The sequence below is a fragment of the Callospermophilus lateralis genome, chromosome 16, assembly GCF_048772815.1.
Source record: "Callospermophilus lateralis isolate mCalLat2 chromosome 16, mCalLat2.hap1, whole genome shotgun sequence".
NCBI classification, from domain to species: domain Eukaryota; kingdom Metazoa; phylum Chordata; class Mammalia; order Rodentia; family Sciuridae; genus Callospermophilus; species Callospermophilus lateralis.
In genome coordinates, this window is record NC_135320.1 from 48,486,590 (window position 1) to 48,504,828 (window position 18,239).

General features: G+C 38.5%; 1 protein-coding gene across 2 annotated transcripts in view; it reads right to left on the minus strand.

Annotated features, from left to right (window-relative positions):
* The window catches only part of Pip4p2 (phosphatidylinositol-4,5-bisphosphate 4-phosphatase 2), a 47,585-nt gene extending 35,838 nt beyond the window's left edge, over positions 1 to 11,747 (minus strand). For both annotated transcript variants that reach the window (XM_076836060.1, XM_076836059.1), the window contains exon 1: positions 11,595 to 11,747. In XM_076836060.1, coding sequence (XP_076692175.1) covers positions 11,595 to 11,700 — 106 coding nt within the window. In that variant the 5' untranslated portion in view covers positions 11,701 to 11,747. The remainder of the gene's footprint in view (positions 1 to 11,594) is intronic.
* Positions 11,748 to 18,239: the final 6,492 nt, after the last annotated feature.

An 18,239-nucleotide genomic window follows, 5' to 3' on the forward strand; every position in this document is an offset into this window, starting at 1 on the left:
TGGAAATGAGGACAACCACCCATTCACAATATCCTCAAAAAAAATAAAATACTTGGGAATCAACCTAACAAAAGAGGTGAAAGACTTATACAATGAAAACTACAGAACCCTAAAGAGAGAAATACAAGAAGATCTTAGAAGATGGAAAAATATACCCTGTTCATGGATAGGTAGAAGTAACATCATCAAAATGGCGATATTACCAAAAGTTCTCTATAGGTTTAATGCAATGCCAATCAAAATCCCAACGGCATTTCTTGTAGAAATAGAGAAAGCAATCATGAAATTCATATGGAAAAATAAAAGACCCAGAATAGCAAAAACAATGCTAAGCAGGAAGTGTGAATCAGGCGGTATAGCTATACCAGACTTCAAACTATACTACAGAGCAATAGTAACAAAAACAGCATGGTACTGGTACCAAAACAGGCGGGTGGACCAATGGTACAGAATAGAGGACACAGAAACCAATCCACAAAACTACAACTATCTTATATTCGATAAAGGGGCTAAAAGCATGCAATGGAAGAAGGATAGCATCTTCAACAAATGGTGTTGGGAAAACTGGAAATCCATTTGCAACAAAATGAAACTGAATCCCTTTCTCTCGCCATGCACAAAAGTTAACTCAAAGTGGATCAAGGAACTTGATATCAAATCAGAGACATGGCGTCTGATAGAAGAAAAAGTTGGCTATGATCTACATACTGTGGGGTCGGGCTCCAAATTCCTCAATAGGACACCCATAGCACAACAGTTAATAACTAGAATCAACAAATGGGACTTACTCAAACTAAAAAGTTTTTTCTCAGCAAAAGAAACAATAAGAGAGGTAAATAGGGAGCCTACATCCTGGGAACAAATCTTTACTCCTCACACTTCAGACAGAGCCCTAATATCCAGAATATACAAAGAACTAAAAAAATTAGACAATGAGATAACGAATAACCCAATCAACAAATGGGCCAAAGACCTGAACAGACATTTCTCAGAGGAGGACATACAATCAATCAACAAGTATATGAAAAAATGCTCACCATCTCTAGCAGTCAGAGAAATGCATATCAAAACCACCCTAAGATACCATCTCACTCCAGTAAGATTGGCAGCCATTAGGAAGTCCAACAACAACAAGTGCTGGCGAGGATGTGGGGAAAAGGGTACTCTTGTACATTGCTGATGGGACTGCAAATTGGTGCGGCCAATTTGGAAAGCAGTATGGAGATTTCTTGGAAAGCTCGGAATGGAACCACCATTTGATCCAGCTATTCCCCTACTCGGTCTATTCCCTAAAGACCTAAAAAGAGCACACTATAGGGACACTGCTACATCCATGTTCATAGCAGCACAATTCACAATAGCAAGACTGTGGAACCAACCTAGATGCCCTTCAATAGACGAATGGATAAAAAAAATGTGGCATTTATACACAATGGAGTATTACTCTGCATTAAGAAATGACAAAATCATAGAATTTGGAGGGAAATGGATGGCATTAGAGCAGATTATGCTAAGTGAAGCTAGCCAATCCCTTAAAAACAAATGCCAAATGTCTTCTTTGATATAAGGAGAGTAGCTAAGAACAGAGTAGGGACAAAGAGCATGAGAAGAAGATTAACATTAAACAGGGATGAGAGGTGGGAGGGAAAGGGAGAGAGAAGGGAAATTGCATGTAAATGGAAGGAGACCCTCAGGGGTATACAAAATTACATACAAGAGGAAGTGAGGGGAAAGGAGGAAAAATATAAGGGGGAGAAATGAATTACAGTAGAGGGGGTAGAGAGAGAAGAGGGGAGGGGAGGGGGGAGGGGGGGATAGTAGAGGATAGGAAAGGCAGCAGAATACAACAGACACCAAAATGGCAATATGTAAATCAATGGTTGTGCAACTGAAGTGATTCTGCAATCTGTATATGGGGTAAAAATGGGAGTGCATATCCCACTTGAATCAAAGTGTGAAATATGATATATCAAGAACTATGTAATGTTTTGAACAACCTACAATAAAAATTAATTAAAAAAAAAAAAAAAAAAGAAATAAAGAGACACCATTTTCCATATAGAAGATGGCAGATATCAAGGAAGCAATGCTGGCTTTGATATCCATTATCCAGGATGAAGTGAGATGGACAAATGGGTGCTCTCAGAAGCTACTGACAGTGGAGGTGCAAATTACAATTAAGACTTGGGAGAACAATGGGAGAATACATATTATCGATAATAATGTTGCTGTTGATAACAAACCCAGTTATCTCATTTCTACCCTACAAAAATAAAGGAGCTATATCCAAAAAAAAAAAAAAAAAAGAATCTCCATACTGCTTTAAGAAAAATTTTGACATTGCCTTTAGAAATTATATTTCGAATGAAATGCCCTAACCAGTCATGTAGCAAATGTAAATACATTCTACAGGGGAATAAAACACTGCATGCTTAGTAGGCTCTTAATTCCTAAAAAAAAAAAAAAAAAAATTATGTAACACTCTCTAATGTTCATTACACTATCTTTATAATTTCCAAAAACATACTGGAAGAAATAGGAATTTCAGTGAAAAGGGGGCATTGGAAGTAAAGTAAGACAGGATGATAGTATCTATATTTTAAAGTCATATAGGTTGAGCCCTGATCCAAAAATCTAAAATCTGAAATGTGCTGAAATCCGAAACATTTTGAGTGCTGACATGACTTTTGTAGCATTTTGGATTTTGCATCTTTAGACTAGGGATGTTCAACCAGTAAAAAGTCTATGCAAATATTCCAAAATCTGAAACAACTCTGGTTCTGAGCATTTCATATAAGAAATACTCAAACAATAGATTAGTCTCGTAGGTGTATCCAGATTCTTTACAAAAAACAATGGTGTCATAAAATATACAAACCAAAAGAAACATAATATAACACTGTGGGAAACTATTCCTCTAGAATATAAAATAACATTCCAAAGTCAAACAGGTAATAATTAGAAGAGATTTAAAAAAAAAAAAAAAGTCTTAGGTCTTCCAGGCCAAACTATACTTGATAGTAGATTTTCTCTGACATGAAGAGATTTAGTTACACAACGTGTGAGAAACTCACCTGAAGTCCAGGAAAAGGAGCCATGCTTTTCACTTCTTTTTCACATTTTTTTTGTTTGTTTATTCTTACAGAAAAAAAAAAAAACAAAAAAAGAAAAGAAAAACACACTTTACAACAGCAACTGGAGGAAAGAAAAATGCAAAATAAACACAAACTCCTTTGCATCCCCCTAAAAACCAAACACCAAACCAACAAAAAACCTCTCAAAAGAACAGAGGGTAGGGCTGAGTGTGTGTAGTTCAGTGGTAGAGCACTCAGTTAGCATGAATGAGGCCCTGGGTTCCAGCTCCACAAAGACAGAAAGGGAGGTGGGAAGGAAAGAGGGAAAGATGGAGGGTGCAGCTCATCTGCAGAGAGCTTTCTTTGCTTTCCTTGCACGCGCGAGACCATGAGTTTGGTACCCAACAGGGCCAAAAGACCCCCCAAAACAAAATAAAACATCAAGAGGAATGTATTTGCTTTCAAGAGCTATTAAAGAAATGTCATTCCTTATTTATTCTAAACCTCTCAGTCATTATAAAATGACTGGTTTATTTGGCACAAAACCCAAAACAGCTGAGCACAAAGCCTCATCCAGAATTGTCTCCTTTTCCTCGAAATGGAAAGATTAGGGTTCCTATTTGGATCAATTCCCAGACAGTTACTTATCGCTCTCAGGGATAGTTATGAACATCCATCCTGCTAACTCTTTTCTCCAACATCTGTATCCATCTGGTAAATCTTGCAAAATTTTAGCAGAATGCTCTACCCTAAAATTTTGATATTCCTGGAAAGAGTTTGCATACTCTTTGGAAATAAACATGAAATTGACAGCATTGTCACATACCAAAGAAAAATGTTACCATACATTGAAAATATATTTGACCCTCCTTCACCAATGTTTCCTCAGCCTTCAGTCTTGTACATCTAACTGCCTATTTGACATCTCCTCTGGAATGATGCCTGAAGATGTTTCAAACTCAGTACATGTAAAATAGCTTTGATTTCTACTGTCCATCTCCCCCTCCCCCACACAGGTACCTCCTGTTTGTCTACCTCAGACAAAAGCACAACCTTGTACTTAGATACTTAGGTCATTGTTGGAAACTTGTAACTCCTTTCTTTCCATTGTGTCGAGCCATCATCAAGTCCTGATGTTCTGTTTAAAAACATCCTGAACCCACCCATATCTCAGCGCTTCCATCATCTCTTTCCTGGTTCAGACCACCACCACCTCCTGCCCATTCAACTCTGAAGGCCTCCTGATTAGCCTCATGTCTTATGAGTTAGTATCTTCTCATCTTCACCCCAGTAATTCATTCCCCATACACCTACCAGGATGATCTTCTTAAAAACATCATTCTTTGCTCCAAACCCTCCGTGATTCCCTATTATCTTTGTCCCCCTTGCTGATGGTGGCCTACAAAGTTCATCTAGTCTCCCCCAGTCTGCATCTCTCATCTCTTCTACCACAGTTCCCTTAACAGTCCCCACATTAACCCATTGTCCTCCTTGTTTTTAAAACAAGGCTATGCTGGCAGTCCCCATTGCCTTGAACACTCTTCCCCTCGGTCTTTCAGTGGCTGATTCTGGCTCATTTTTCAGGCCTTTGAGCAAATGCTATCTCTGAGATGTCTTTCCTGAACAACTATCTGAAACACTCCTATTTTACACAGTTAGTTTGTATCCTTGACCCTGTTTTATTCTCTTCATTCTGAAATTATAAGGCTTACTGTATGTATCTCTCACTGAAATGGAAGCTCCCAAGCATCTGGCATAGTATAATAGGCACTCAAATATTTGAAAGGAAAGTAGAATGAATAAAACAATTCTTGATTAATGTTTTAATGATGCTGGATAAAGCCAGAAGGAAACATGGCCATTATAAAGCAGCATGAAAGAATCCTGGAGCCTGAAGCCTACAGAACAATGGAAAAGAAATCTAATAGAAAATGGGCCTGGCTGGGCACAGTGGCACACGCTTGTAACCCCAGCAGCTCGGGAGGCTGACACAGGAGAATTCAGGGTTCAAAGTCAGCCTTACCAACTTAGCAAGGCGCTAAGCAACTCAGTGAGATCCTGCCTCTAAATAAATACAAAAAAGGGCTGGGGATGTGGCTCAGTGGTTGAGTGCCTCTGAGTTCAATCCCCGGTACCCAAAAAAGAAAGAAAGAAAATGGGCCTGTCACCATATTGGAAAAATGGAAGCAGATATACTTCATTAATGTTTGGGCTCTGTTTTCCCTTCATGAAGGTGTGGCCTCATGAAAGAAATTTTGATTTAAGAGCCAGTTTGAAAAAAATTCCCTTAAATTAAGCACTAGCATTAGCTTAGCACAAAATTAAGCTTCTCATATGCAGCAAGACCCTGATTGCTCAGAATTAATAGCTAGTACACAACACCCCACTGGGGCCTTAAAGGAGCTTCAGGAAGCAGCTCTCAGATATGTTGCATCTCTCTTGCTCATTGTGACAACATGCCTTCAAGAGGGTCTCAGAATATTTGGCAAACAGTGTGAAATTTAATCTATTCTCACAGTGTGCTATCTGCGTGGTATGAATCCTTGGGTCTATATCATCGCTTCTTGACAATTCACAGCCAATCTTAAATTCTTTCAATTTATCATAAGACTCCAATATATATTCAAGGACTCTAAAGCAGTAAAAGTCTAGAGTAATGTAGAATATAATTCTAAGTGAACTAAGACTTTACAACCACTTAGGTTTCTCTAGGTGTGGAATGTAAGAGGGTCACCAAACATATATCTCATTTATTATAGCATTTCTAAGAAAGCACAAAGTACAGATTAAAAAACTTATCTTTTAAACCAGTAAAATTTATTTTATTTTCGAAGTCACTGAAGACATTTCCTTAAGTGACTTCAAATTTATACTTTTAAAAAAGTGAAATAAAGGTGAAAAAGATATGGCAGTGCCTTCTAAAACACAATTATGCTTCATAGAAATCCTAAATACAATGGAATAGTAAACTCTTCTTAGTTGATGTTAAACTGCCTTAAGGTAATTTTGCACGTAAAGCAAAGGTATATTACAATATTAACATTATGTGCAAATGAATAATTCTTCATTTTTAAAAAAGGGCTTCGATATAAACATTTATAAACAACTCTTACTAAGGTAACTAATGACCTCCAATGACACAAAGTTTGAAAGACATGTTTTGTCTTTATCTTCTTTGTTATGTTTTGCAGCATTTGAAATGTTTGATTTCTTCTTTTTTGAAATATTTTCCTTCCCTTGATTCTGTGATGTTATTGTCTCCTAATTTTCATCCCATCTGGCACCTAGGTTCCTGTTCCTCTATCTAGTCATTAAATATGGTGGTTCTTCGAAGCTTTGCTGAGGCTCTCTACTACTCTTACTTTATCCTTTCCTCTGTAGATGATCTTGCGTGAACCTCCCAAACTTTTTCACACTGTGGTATATAGAGAAAATGACAACATTTTTATGGCTACTAAGATCTGGAGTCCACTGGCCTGAAGGTTTTCAACACCTTAGCACATGTATGTTTCACTGCAGGACATTCCATGCACACTGGTGAAACCTGGGAGGCTCTAAACCAACATCCATATATTTGGCAAATAATATGCACCAATATGCAAATAATGCACATTTGTATTTTCAGTCCAGGCCTTGTTTCTTTGTACTGCACCTGTAGATCCAACAGCCACATCTCTTTTTGAATATTTGAAAACATTGAAAATGTATCCATGTCTAAATCTAAGCTCATAATACTCTACAAAACTTGTTCTCCTTTTGATGATCTCTGTCTTAGTGCAGGTAATCATGCCACAGTCTCATGTATCAGAATTCTAGGAAATATCCTTGCCACCTCCTTATTACTCTCATGTCAAGTTCATCATCAAGCCCCTTGCAGTCTACTTTCTTAACATCTTCCCTTGGTTCTCCATTTTTTCCCACCAACTGAGTCCAAACAACCATCATAATTCACTAAATTTGTCTGAATTAATACGTCAGCCAAAGAAGTCATCCATCCTCATCTAGTGAAACCTAGAATTCATTATCTAATCTACAAAGCAATTTTTAAAAAGCATAAAAATCTAATCTAATCATCTCTTTGAAAGAAAAATTCCTTAGCACAACCAACAATGGACTGACTTGGATTCTTTATTCTGGTCATCTATTCCTGCAGAATGAATCACCCAAAATCTTAATGGCTTAAAAAAAATTTACTATTAGCACTCATTGTTCTATGGGTTGTTCAGTCTCAGTTGGATAATTATTACCATGAGCCTCTTATGCAGTTGCAGTAAGAATCTGGCTAGTGCTGGAGTCATTTGAAGGTTCAACTGAGCTGGCATGCAAGATGGCACCTTCACCGACACATCCTGAAAGTTGGTTTGGCATCTTTCTCTCTCCGTGTGGACTCTCCACATGGCTGATTTTAGATTCTTCAAAGCATGAGAGGTTCAGGATATTTCATTTCTCACATGACAAGTTACTTTTTTCCAGAGAGCACTTCTCAAGAGAGACCAAGGCACAAGCTGTAAGACCTCTTTTGACTGAACCTCCTATGTCATTCCACACACCTTCTACTTTATTCTACAGCTCACAATCAAGTCATGGCTTTAATCCACATTAAACCGAAAAAGGGCATGAATATCTGAAAGCATAGTTCTTTGGAGGAGAATGAGAGTCTTTGTAAAATATCAACAGTACCTTTCTCTCGAATCCTGTTCCACAGCACATTCCCTATGTGGCTTGCACCCAAGCCAATGGGACTTCCTTCAGCCCTGTACCTGCCACACTTCATCCTGCCAAGGTTTTGCCCATTCTGCTTTCTTTGCCTAGAATGTTCATCCAAAGTCCCTTTTGCCAAGTTAATTCTTGCTTAAGTGTCAGATCTCAATCAAACCTCAGGAAAGCCATCCCTGACTCCCTAACTAGGTTAGATTATAATATATACCTTCAAGGTATTGGACAAATTTCCAGCATGGTCCTCATTTTGCATTGATTTGGGAATTATGGAATTTATGTCTGAATACCCCTCACGCACTTCCCCCACTAACACAGAGATTGGCAAGTGCTCAACTATTTATTTGTGGAATGAATAAAAAAAAAGGAGAGTACGCCAACCAAACTATCTTCCTCTGTGTTACAAATTACTTTTTTCCTTATGAATTATAGTGAAGTATATAATCACATTTCCATATTCGGTACTGTGCATAGATTAGATTAGACAACCCCAAATATAAAACATTTTTTACAAAGGAAATCTTATAAATGCAAAGGTGATTTTTTTTTGTGCCAGATCTTGCCTATAATATTATGTAGATGTATAAGGGAATCAACTAATATACCCAAATGTTGCACAAAATTGTGGTATTTTTTCTAATCTTCTTTCAAATGAGCATAAATCTGTCCTTGATTTTAATATAAACCTGAGCAAAAGCAGGTAGATGTACTGTTTTAGTCAGCTTCTTCACTGCTGTGACTAAAGGACATGACCAGCACAATTGTAGAGGAGGAAAGATTTATTTTACGGCTCATGGTTTCAGAGGTCTTAGTCCATGGAAGGCTGGCTCCATTCCTCAGGGCTTCAGGTGAGGCTGAACATCATGGCCGAGTGTGTAGTGGAGGGAAGCAGCTTACCATAGTGATGAAGAAGCAGAGAGTCTCCACTCTCAAGATACAAAATGTAAACCCCAAAGCCTCATCCCCAAAGAACCACTTCCTCCAGCCACACCCACCTGCCTCCAGTTAGTTACCACTCAGTTAATCCCATCAGGGATTAATTCACTGTTTAGGTTAAGACTCTCTCAACCCATTCATTTCTCCTCTGAACCTTCTTGCATTGCCTCACACATGAGCTTTTGGGAGGCACCACAGCTAAACCATAACATGTATAAAAGAGAACACTATAATCAGGAGAAGGGTGATTCCCTACAGCATGGAGAGATCCAGTGTTGATGGTGGAGACTACTAGAAGCATTCCACTTAGAAACCCACCAAATACCACACATGTTGATTCTTCTTGGATTAAAACCTGATGCACAAAGCTAACTGTCCTCACTACAATATTAATAATTTGTCTAGAAAAAAAAGCACTAAGCAATTTTCAACTAAAAATGGAGTACTTCATCTTGAGGGTGGGAACTAATATATGTATCTTAGAGGGTGACCCAAAGAGCAATGAGTTGGATTGGAGAAAATGTTGACTAGTTGTGGCTCTCAACTTATTTTTTTAATACAAGTTTTAGTAATTATAAATGTTATTATAAATTAAAATTTGTTATCAAAAGGTACATTCTATTTCTGGTTTTTTGAATTTCAACTCTGAACTCTAATTATTTTCAACTATTAACTTCTGGTCTAGGGACAGAATTAGAATTTTTTGTAGAACTGGAATTAATTTAGTCATGCATTTCTTATCTTTTCTCCCCCACTACAATATAAGCTCCATGAGATACATGGTTGGTCAGTCTTATTCACCTAGAGCATTGTGCTGCCCAATAAATTATTGAATGAATGGATGGCAGCGGTCTTCAATAATTAGATTTTGTGTATTACTCAGAACATCTATGAAGAACTTATTTGTTATTCATTGAGAAAAGATATTATGTCAAAAACGGAAACAAAATGGCTTTACTTCTCATTTATGCTTCTGGTTTTATAGCTTTATGTCATATGAAGATAGTGAATCTAATTATCTAATCTCATTCACCAAGTAAGAAAAAATTTATTCTATAGAATGCGCTTTTTTCTAAACCATTGTATTTCTCTGGTTGTTGGAACAAAATTACTTTTTCTCAGTAGCTGAAAATGGAACTTTTATTTTTTGTGTACTTTGAGGAGTTTGATCATGTTTAAAAAAATCTATGGAAAATAATATTAAAGTCAACATGCAGGACCATGAAAGTTACTATTTTGTTTTAAATAATGTCACCACTAGTTGATTTTAAGTACAAAAACATGGATCTGAGAAAATACATAAAAATGGGTTCCAGATCAATTACTTAAATCCAAACTTATTAATTGTCAAATATTTTGTCTTAAAGATTGACTTAATTAAGTCAAAACAGTCATAAAGAAATTAACAAATAAGGACAGTGGTGGGGGGCTGGGGTTTAGCTCAGTGATAGAGCACTTGCCTAGCTTACAAGAAGCCCTGGGTTCAATCCTAAGCACCACAAAAAGAAATTAATGAATAACAATTTATTTAACAGGAAAATATTAAAATCAAATTGACCTACTCATGAAATCCCCCTACCTGGTGTCCTCTGCTACAAGTTTAATTAATGCTGACCAACAGACATGACTTGGGAGTTTTTCACAGAGAAGTTTCTGTTCCATTTTGCACCTTACCTCTCGAGCCATCAATCACACTGAATTATTCATAGCTAAACATCTTTTCCTTTGTCTTGCTTCTTGTTAAGTGTGGATTAAGAGCCAGAGAGTTGATTTTCAAGTTTTAATGTGTGAGATGGAAATTTTAAGTTCAACCTGTTCTATATCTGCTCCAATTTCAGACTTGAACATAGAAAAGTTGTGTTACAAGAAACATGACCTGCCTGTATTTTCAAAAGCATTACCTTTTGCCTCCTTGGGTTTTTAAACTTTGCTCACATTCAGCAAAAATAGAGGATGCTCTTAAGTTACATTTGCAAGTGCCATATTTGATGATCTTCTCAAGCCCTGCCTTCCATTCTCTATAACTCTGGACTCCACCTTATTTCTCCTATAGTAATCATCCAAAAGGATTAGAACAAAGACAGATCTTTACATAAATTGAATATTTGGAAAACAGATCCTCCTTTCTTCAGACCTCATTTGATGAAATCATTTTTTATTTTATAGTGAGAAGAAAAATGGAAATATAGGCAATATTAACTTGGGTTACTTTTTAAAAGTTAATTTCAGCCTCACCCAGATATGTATTAAAAATATCCCATCTTCCCTTCTATCAGAAGTAAGCTTCTTTCTTCTTATTCACAATTAAAGCTAACACATACTCCCTACAAGCAGGAGTAATAATGAAGGGCAGGAATTTCGGACATATTAGGAATATTGATTAATTATATGCATTTTGGTAGGGCAATTTCCTGAGTGAACAAAGTGCTGGTGGGGTGAATATAAGAGATGCATATTTTTCAACCTGAAGTCCCTTCAAGGACAGAGGCCAAGGTGAGCAGTACTCGCCGGTTTCTCAGCAACCTGAAAGGTTTTGTGAATGATTGTGAAAGATTTGCACCACCTCGCTGCTGCACTTAGGGGCTGTTCTGAAAACAGCAACGCACAGCTTGGGAAATGCATGTCACATCCTGTACCCCTGGGTAAGAAGTGGTGAAATGCAAACACACTCCACCAGCAGCAGCAGCAGCAGCAGAAAAACCCTGCGGCGAAGCTATCTGACGGGCAGACACTGCTTGGGAGGCATGGTCAGCATCCTCCTCCCCAGCCCCAGTGACAGGCTCGCCTCCACCTCTAAGCTAGAGTTCCCAGGTCTTTCTATATTCTAGGCTTTTCCTTGCCAAGCAGAAAGGTCTTCGCTGGCCTTACCTCTGGGGCTGCTTTCTTGCAAGTACGGCGGGGCAGTGGGAGTGACATTTCCCGAATGGGATGCTGACAGCAGAGGAGAGCGTTCGTCCACCCCATCCGCAGCCATGACTGCAGCAGCTGCGGGGCTGGAGGCAGGCTGAGCCCGGGTTGCGGCTTCGATGGAGGTGGCGGCTAGCTCTGCAGCCGCTGCTGCCGCCTCCGGGAGGGCCCGGGATGTGTCACAAGGCAGGAGGCGGGGGGAGGGGAGGGTGCGGGACGGAGAGGCGGGGGAAGGGAAGCACGCCGGGAGGCTTGCTGGGGGAGGGGAGGGGAGGCTGAAAGAAAGAGTCCGGAGAGGAGGAGGAGGAGGGGAAGAAGTGGAGGGTCTGAAGCTCAGCCAGCCTGGGAAGAAGGAACAAATTAGAACTGATTGGGAAATGCGGGGAAGGGAGGGGGCCAAGAAACCAGGGGGAGGGTACATGGGATTTGGGGATGACAAGTCTTTTTCTCCAGGGAAAAGGTGGATAAAGAGCAGCCTGAAAGGGGCAAAGAGAAAAGGCCTATGACTTGATTACAGGAAAACTAGAGCAAACACAGATATCAAGTTTAGCTTCTCTAGGGAGGAGGAGGAGAAACTGACTCTGCTGTCCAACTTTGCAGCAATTATATAAAGCTTATTGTTAAGGTTATCAATTCCTTCTTAAGGGGTTCTTCCTTTTGTTAGGAGATGATTGTTTCACATGGGTTGTCTAAGAGAAAGCCAATTTTGGCGAGTGTTGGCATTTCCTACTTCCTTTGGCGATTGTTTCTAACAAGGAGTGTTGCCATTACCCATTTGGCACTCTATTAACTGTACCTTACTGAAGCATATGTATTGCTTTTTCACAAATTTCATCTTGCAAAATAGGTTGCCATTTTAGTTTTGGTTTTGTACTATATTGTTCCTGACATGTGTACAATAACCAGATTTGTGCAAGTAAAAGCAGTTTTTTAAAGAGAGTGAGATTTTTTTAAAATGTGTTTTTAGTTGTCAATGAACCTTTTATTTATTTATATGCAGTGCCGAAAATCAAACCCAGTGCCTCACACATGCTAGGCAAGCGCTCCACTACTGAGCTACAACTTCAGCCACTAAAGATAGTGTTTTGAAATAATTTTTTGCTCATAAAAAAAAAGTTTGTTTTTTTTTTTTTTTTAAAAAAAAGCTAGTCATACTTCTTGCCTTGTTTACTATTTATTTTTTCCTTTCGTTATCCCTCCCCTAACCCTCCAGCCTTTTGGTGGTTTATCATATTATTCTAAAATGGTTTACATAAATACAAAAACAAGACAAAACTTTGGACATGCCAAATAAAAATGTAATAGAAAAATAGTCCTGCAATGATGCTTTTAAGTCACTCAAGAAATATTTATTACTTGCTTACTGAGTCTACATAGATATCTGGGCCATGATCTCATACCTGAACAGTTAACACACTTGAAAATCAAAAATGAGGCTGGTGGTCCCAGCTATAGATCTCAGTTGGCATGAAGAAAAACAGATTTCAGACATTTGAAACTACTTCTCCTATTACATTAAAAAGGGTCCTCATTTTACTCTCTGAAGACATACTCTTTATTCCAGAAAATGCATTTAGACACCAGCTGGAAATCCTATGGGAAAATTTAAGAATGGTGTTTTCTCTTATGCAGCATATTTTGTGGGTAAATAGCATGAAGATACAAGGATCCCCATGTGATGCAGCTCAAGGGCATGTATAGGTCTCTGAAACCTGGAGAGTGAAGAAGCAGATGTAGCACTCCCTGCAGTCATGTCTATAATTTACAACACAAACAGCAACATTTCTGCAGTTATAGACTAGAGGCTATTGAGTTAAATTATAAGAAGCATCAACAGAATCCTTGATTCTAGTGTTTGGTTTGGATGAGTGTCCCCAAAGATCTGTATGTAAAAGTTTGGTCCTTAGAGTAGCATTGGGAGTTGGGCCTTTATGAGAAATCCTTAGGTCACTGGGGACATAACCTTGAAAGGGAATGTGGAATTCTAGTCTCTCACTCTCTCTCTATGCTTCTTGGATCCTGATGCGACCATTTGCTGCAACATGTGCTCCTGCCATTGCCACCTGTGGCCGTCATCAAAAACTAAACTTCTCTTTATAAATTAATTGCCTCAGATACTTGGCTATCATGATGTGAAGGTGACTAATACAGTCTAGTAGTCTATCATGTCACTCATTATACTCCACTATAACAGAATATTTCTCTTTGTATTACCACTCTAATCTTCACCTCCAAAAAACTATGAGGTCAAAAACTACACTATGTAGCATAATACTAGAGCACATTATTGCCAAATAAACAAACAAATGAGTGACTGAACAAATCCCACACAGCCCCAGAATCTTATTAAAATTCCTTGGCATGAAAACTTTTAAGATCCGTTTCAAGGAGGGTTGTTTTTTTTTTTTTAAGAGAAGGAGTCTCATGTTGTTCAGGCTGGTACCCTGAGCTCTTGGGCTCAAGGGATCACCCTGCCTCAGCTTCAGGTGCACATCACTGTCCCCAGTTCATTTCATGCCTTTTTGATGAAGAAGACAGCGTTGCCATTTGACTCACCAACATTTTTATTGTTTTATGTTTTGTTGTTCTACAACTAAGTTTTCTTTTTCCCAGGTAATGATCTGTATGATTTTTCCCCCTTCTTTCTCTAGCTTCTCTATCCATAATAGAGAAGTTATAGACTAGAGGCTATTGAGTTAAATTATAAGAAGCATCAACAGGCTAACATCAGCTATTCTGACACTATAAAATGTAGTGGGTATACTAAGGTCATATTTTCAGTAATGGCAAGTTCCACAAAAAAGCAAAAAAAAAAAAATTAAATTCATACTAATTTAAATACTATGATTCTAGTTTAAAACATAATATTGTGGTTTATGGTTACTCAATATATAATAGATATGAGAAAGCAACTAATGGTGGAAAATGTGATACAAGTGATATTGATTGAGAACTAGGACCTAGACACTAAGGGGTTCCTTGTCTTCCACCATCATTCACATTTAGGTCACATTTGAGGCACTTCAGTTCTTAGATGTCCTTTTGTCTATTTAACGAAGTCTCCAAGTCATTGCCCTGAATTTCTCATGTAATGCCAGATTCGTGGGACCCTAATAGACCTCCAGGAGTTGAATCCGATGCAATCACACAAGAGTCTTTATTGCAAGCTTGAGCCTGGACTCACAACTGTTCCTGATGCAGCGGTACCAGGGAGTGAGTCCCCGTCCTTTGTTCAGTGAGATTTTATAGGTTTTTGGGAATACTCTATGCATCACAACATCACACAGCAAATCATTCCATACCGCAGGAAAATCAAACAACAACTCTTAATATTGATTAGCACATTCACTGGCGGGAACAAGTTGGTTAGTACAAGAGGATTCATTTGAACTGAGTGGTTGAAGCCATGAGGGGTGTATGTGCTAAACTACATGGTTTCCCAACATGTTATCAACCACCATAAACCACTGGGGTGTCATCTGGCATCCCAGGTATTTTCCCTGTCTCATGTTGATTGGTAGTTCCTAGGGGGTTGCTATGGGTCCTCATCTAGCCTAACTGAGTCAGGGACACCTGGCACCTCAGATCTCTCCTGTTATTTACAATTTAAATAAGTTTTATTTATTTAAAATTTGAATTTTATCCTAAGCCTTTTCTTACATTGAGAATTTGTTACTACATGAAAGACCTCTGGGATCCTCTATGTTTTCTCTAAATTAAGCTTTCTAAAATCGAAAGCTCCTTTAGTTCACCTCTGTGGCAGGCAAAATAATGCCTCCCCAAAGATGTCTACAATCTAATCCCAGAACTTGTGTGAAATTTTGCTTTGCATAGCAAAGGGATTTTGCAGATATGATTATAGTGTTCAGACCTGCAGATGAAGAATTTATCCTAGATGATCTACATAGACCAAACCTAATCAGGTACATTTTAAAAAGCTGAGAACCCATCCCCAGCTGTGGTCATAGAGATTCACAGAAAGAGAGATTTGAAGTGTAGGGGGGAGGGGTCTAAACTTGCTATTTCAGGCGTGGAAGATGGGGGAAGTAGACCAATGAATATCAGGTGACCTCTACAAGCTGGAAATGACCTTAAGCTGATAGCAGCAAGAACATGTGAGTTTCCGCCCACAACAACAAAGAATTCTATTCTGCAACAATCTGAATGAGCAAGAAAGCAGACCTTCCCCTAGAGCCCTGCTAACACGTTGATCTTACCCAGTGAAAGCCATATTTGACTTCTAATGTACCATACTATAATAAATTTGCATTGTTTAAGCTGCTAAAATTGTAGTGATTTTTAATGGCATCAAAAGAAAATGCAACCTTTCTCTTACAATACCTTATTAAACACAGCTAGAAGAAGCAACTTATCACTTTTTATAAAATTCTCCATGGAAATTAATTTATTAAAATCAACAAGTTCATCATTACATTTTCTAACACAGGCAACAGTTAACTGAACTGCCTGTTTTTCTCCTGGGTCTTCTTATGTCACTATCTCCTCTCCTTGCCTTCCAGCACTGGCCTGATAGCTGTCCATAAAGACAATGCCATATATTTTAGGTTTTTTAAAGCAATACCAATTTCTGTTACATTTATCTATTAGTTTGTCCTTTTAGTACTAATTTCTGTTGAAGTTATCTGTTGCTTGTTACGTTTAGTACCATATTCTGTTTATACATTGCTTTGTAAGAATCCATTATCCTAATTCTTAGTGGATTAAAATAACAATGACTTTCTATTCACAATCATGAGGGCTGACCAGGTTGTTTTTCGCCAAGTCTCCCCTGCACAGATTTACTTAGGCGGACTGTTCAGTCTGTAGATCAGCTGGGCTCTGGGCTCAGCTGAGAAGCCTACTTGGCTGAACCTCTCTCTTCAAATGCATTTTCATCCTGGGCTTCTTCATTGCATGGCAGTCTCAGGATAGGGTTCCTGGAGTTCAAAGTCAGATGCTGCAGGCCTCATAAGTCCAAAGTTTGGACTATGCACAAGGTTACATTTAAGTCACAGGGCCAGTCCATATTCAAGCAGCAGAAAGATTCAGTATCTTGATGGAAGTTGTGATGATGCCACATGTAGAAGGGTATAGTACAGAGAGGTATGATTTATTAGTGAACTATCATAGACCCAAATGACATTTATGTTAAGAAAGCATAGAAAAAGATAAAGGGGTATTATTCATGGGACACCATGGTTTTGGGAAGAAGTTTCATTTAAAACTTCTAAAGTTCCCCTGAGAAGTGTATGCTTAGGAATATCTGTGCAATGTAAAGCATATGTTATTATAAAGGTTGTATCTGCTTCCCTCAGTGAATATCAAAATGTAGCTTCTGGGGCTGGTAGAGTACCTGCCTAACATATGTGAGGCACTCAGCACCGCATGTAAATAAATAAGGTAAAGGTCCATTGACAACTAAAAAAAAAAAAATGCTTTTTAAAAAATGCAGCTTCTACTTTGTAATCCTGACTTTTCTTTTTCTTATGTGAGGGAGGGTATTTAGTCTTGGTAAAGTCTAAATATAAATTTATATTTGAATCTACTACCTCTGAGAGTAGATAATACACCTCCCTCTTGGGATGTTTATGGCCATATAAGGAAATATATGGACTGTACCATCAGTGCTTAGCACATAGATTTTTCTATCTGAAGTAAAACCAGGGGATAAGCATCACTAAACTAAAGTAGAACACAGTGAACTTGAATCTGTTCATATTTGTAGCTTACTAATGTATTTATACCTACACTATAGCTATATGGTAGATCTCAGTGGGTAGCCTTCATGGTTAATGCAAAAACTAATTTTTCATACAAGGCCTAAGTGGTTGTATTCAATGTGAAGATTTCTTGGTCTTATTATGCCTATTAAGGAGTCTTGGAGGACATTGCCAAGTCCAAGGAATCAGGGATCTAGATTTCACAAAAAGGGTGAGCTATGCCCCTTCATTGTATTCATACCTTGGAAAGGCAAGAAATCAGTTCTAGTCAGGTGCGGTGGCACACGCCTGTAATTCCAGCAGCTCAGGAGCCTGAGACAGGAGGATCAAGAGCCTCAGCAAAAGTGAGTTGCTAAGCAACTCAGTGAGACCCTATCTCTAAATAAAATACAGAATAGGGGGAGAGATGTGATTCAGTGTTCGAGTGCCTCCAAGTCCAATCCCCAGTATGGGGGGCGGGGGAGAGGGGGAGAAATCGTGTCCAGGATGAATAGCTTTAACCCTTAGCCCTATCAGATTCTATTTACTTGTCCAGCAAACAGTTACAATCCTAAGAGAATAAAGCCATGTCAGGAGTCAAAAACTATTTCTGCAACATTCTGTAGAAATAGTAAGAAGGTTCAAAACTTCAACTGCAGTCACAGAAATTCCAGGAAGGAGAGAGGGCTAGAGACAGCCTACAGGCTGCAGCAGCTGCAGAATATCCTAGGAAGTGATGCAAGAAGGCTAAGGTACAGGTGTGAAGTGAACCAGTAGTGACCAGAAGAAATGCATTTCCCTGTATTACCTCAAGACTTACTGAAAAAGGCGAGGCTAAGGATTTGTTCCCACCTAAGCAGTTCTTCCCAGAGGGACATTGGATCTCTGTTGACACTGATGTAGGAAA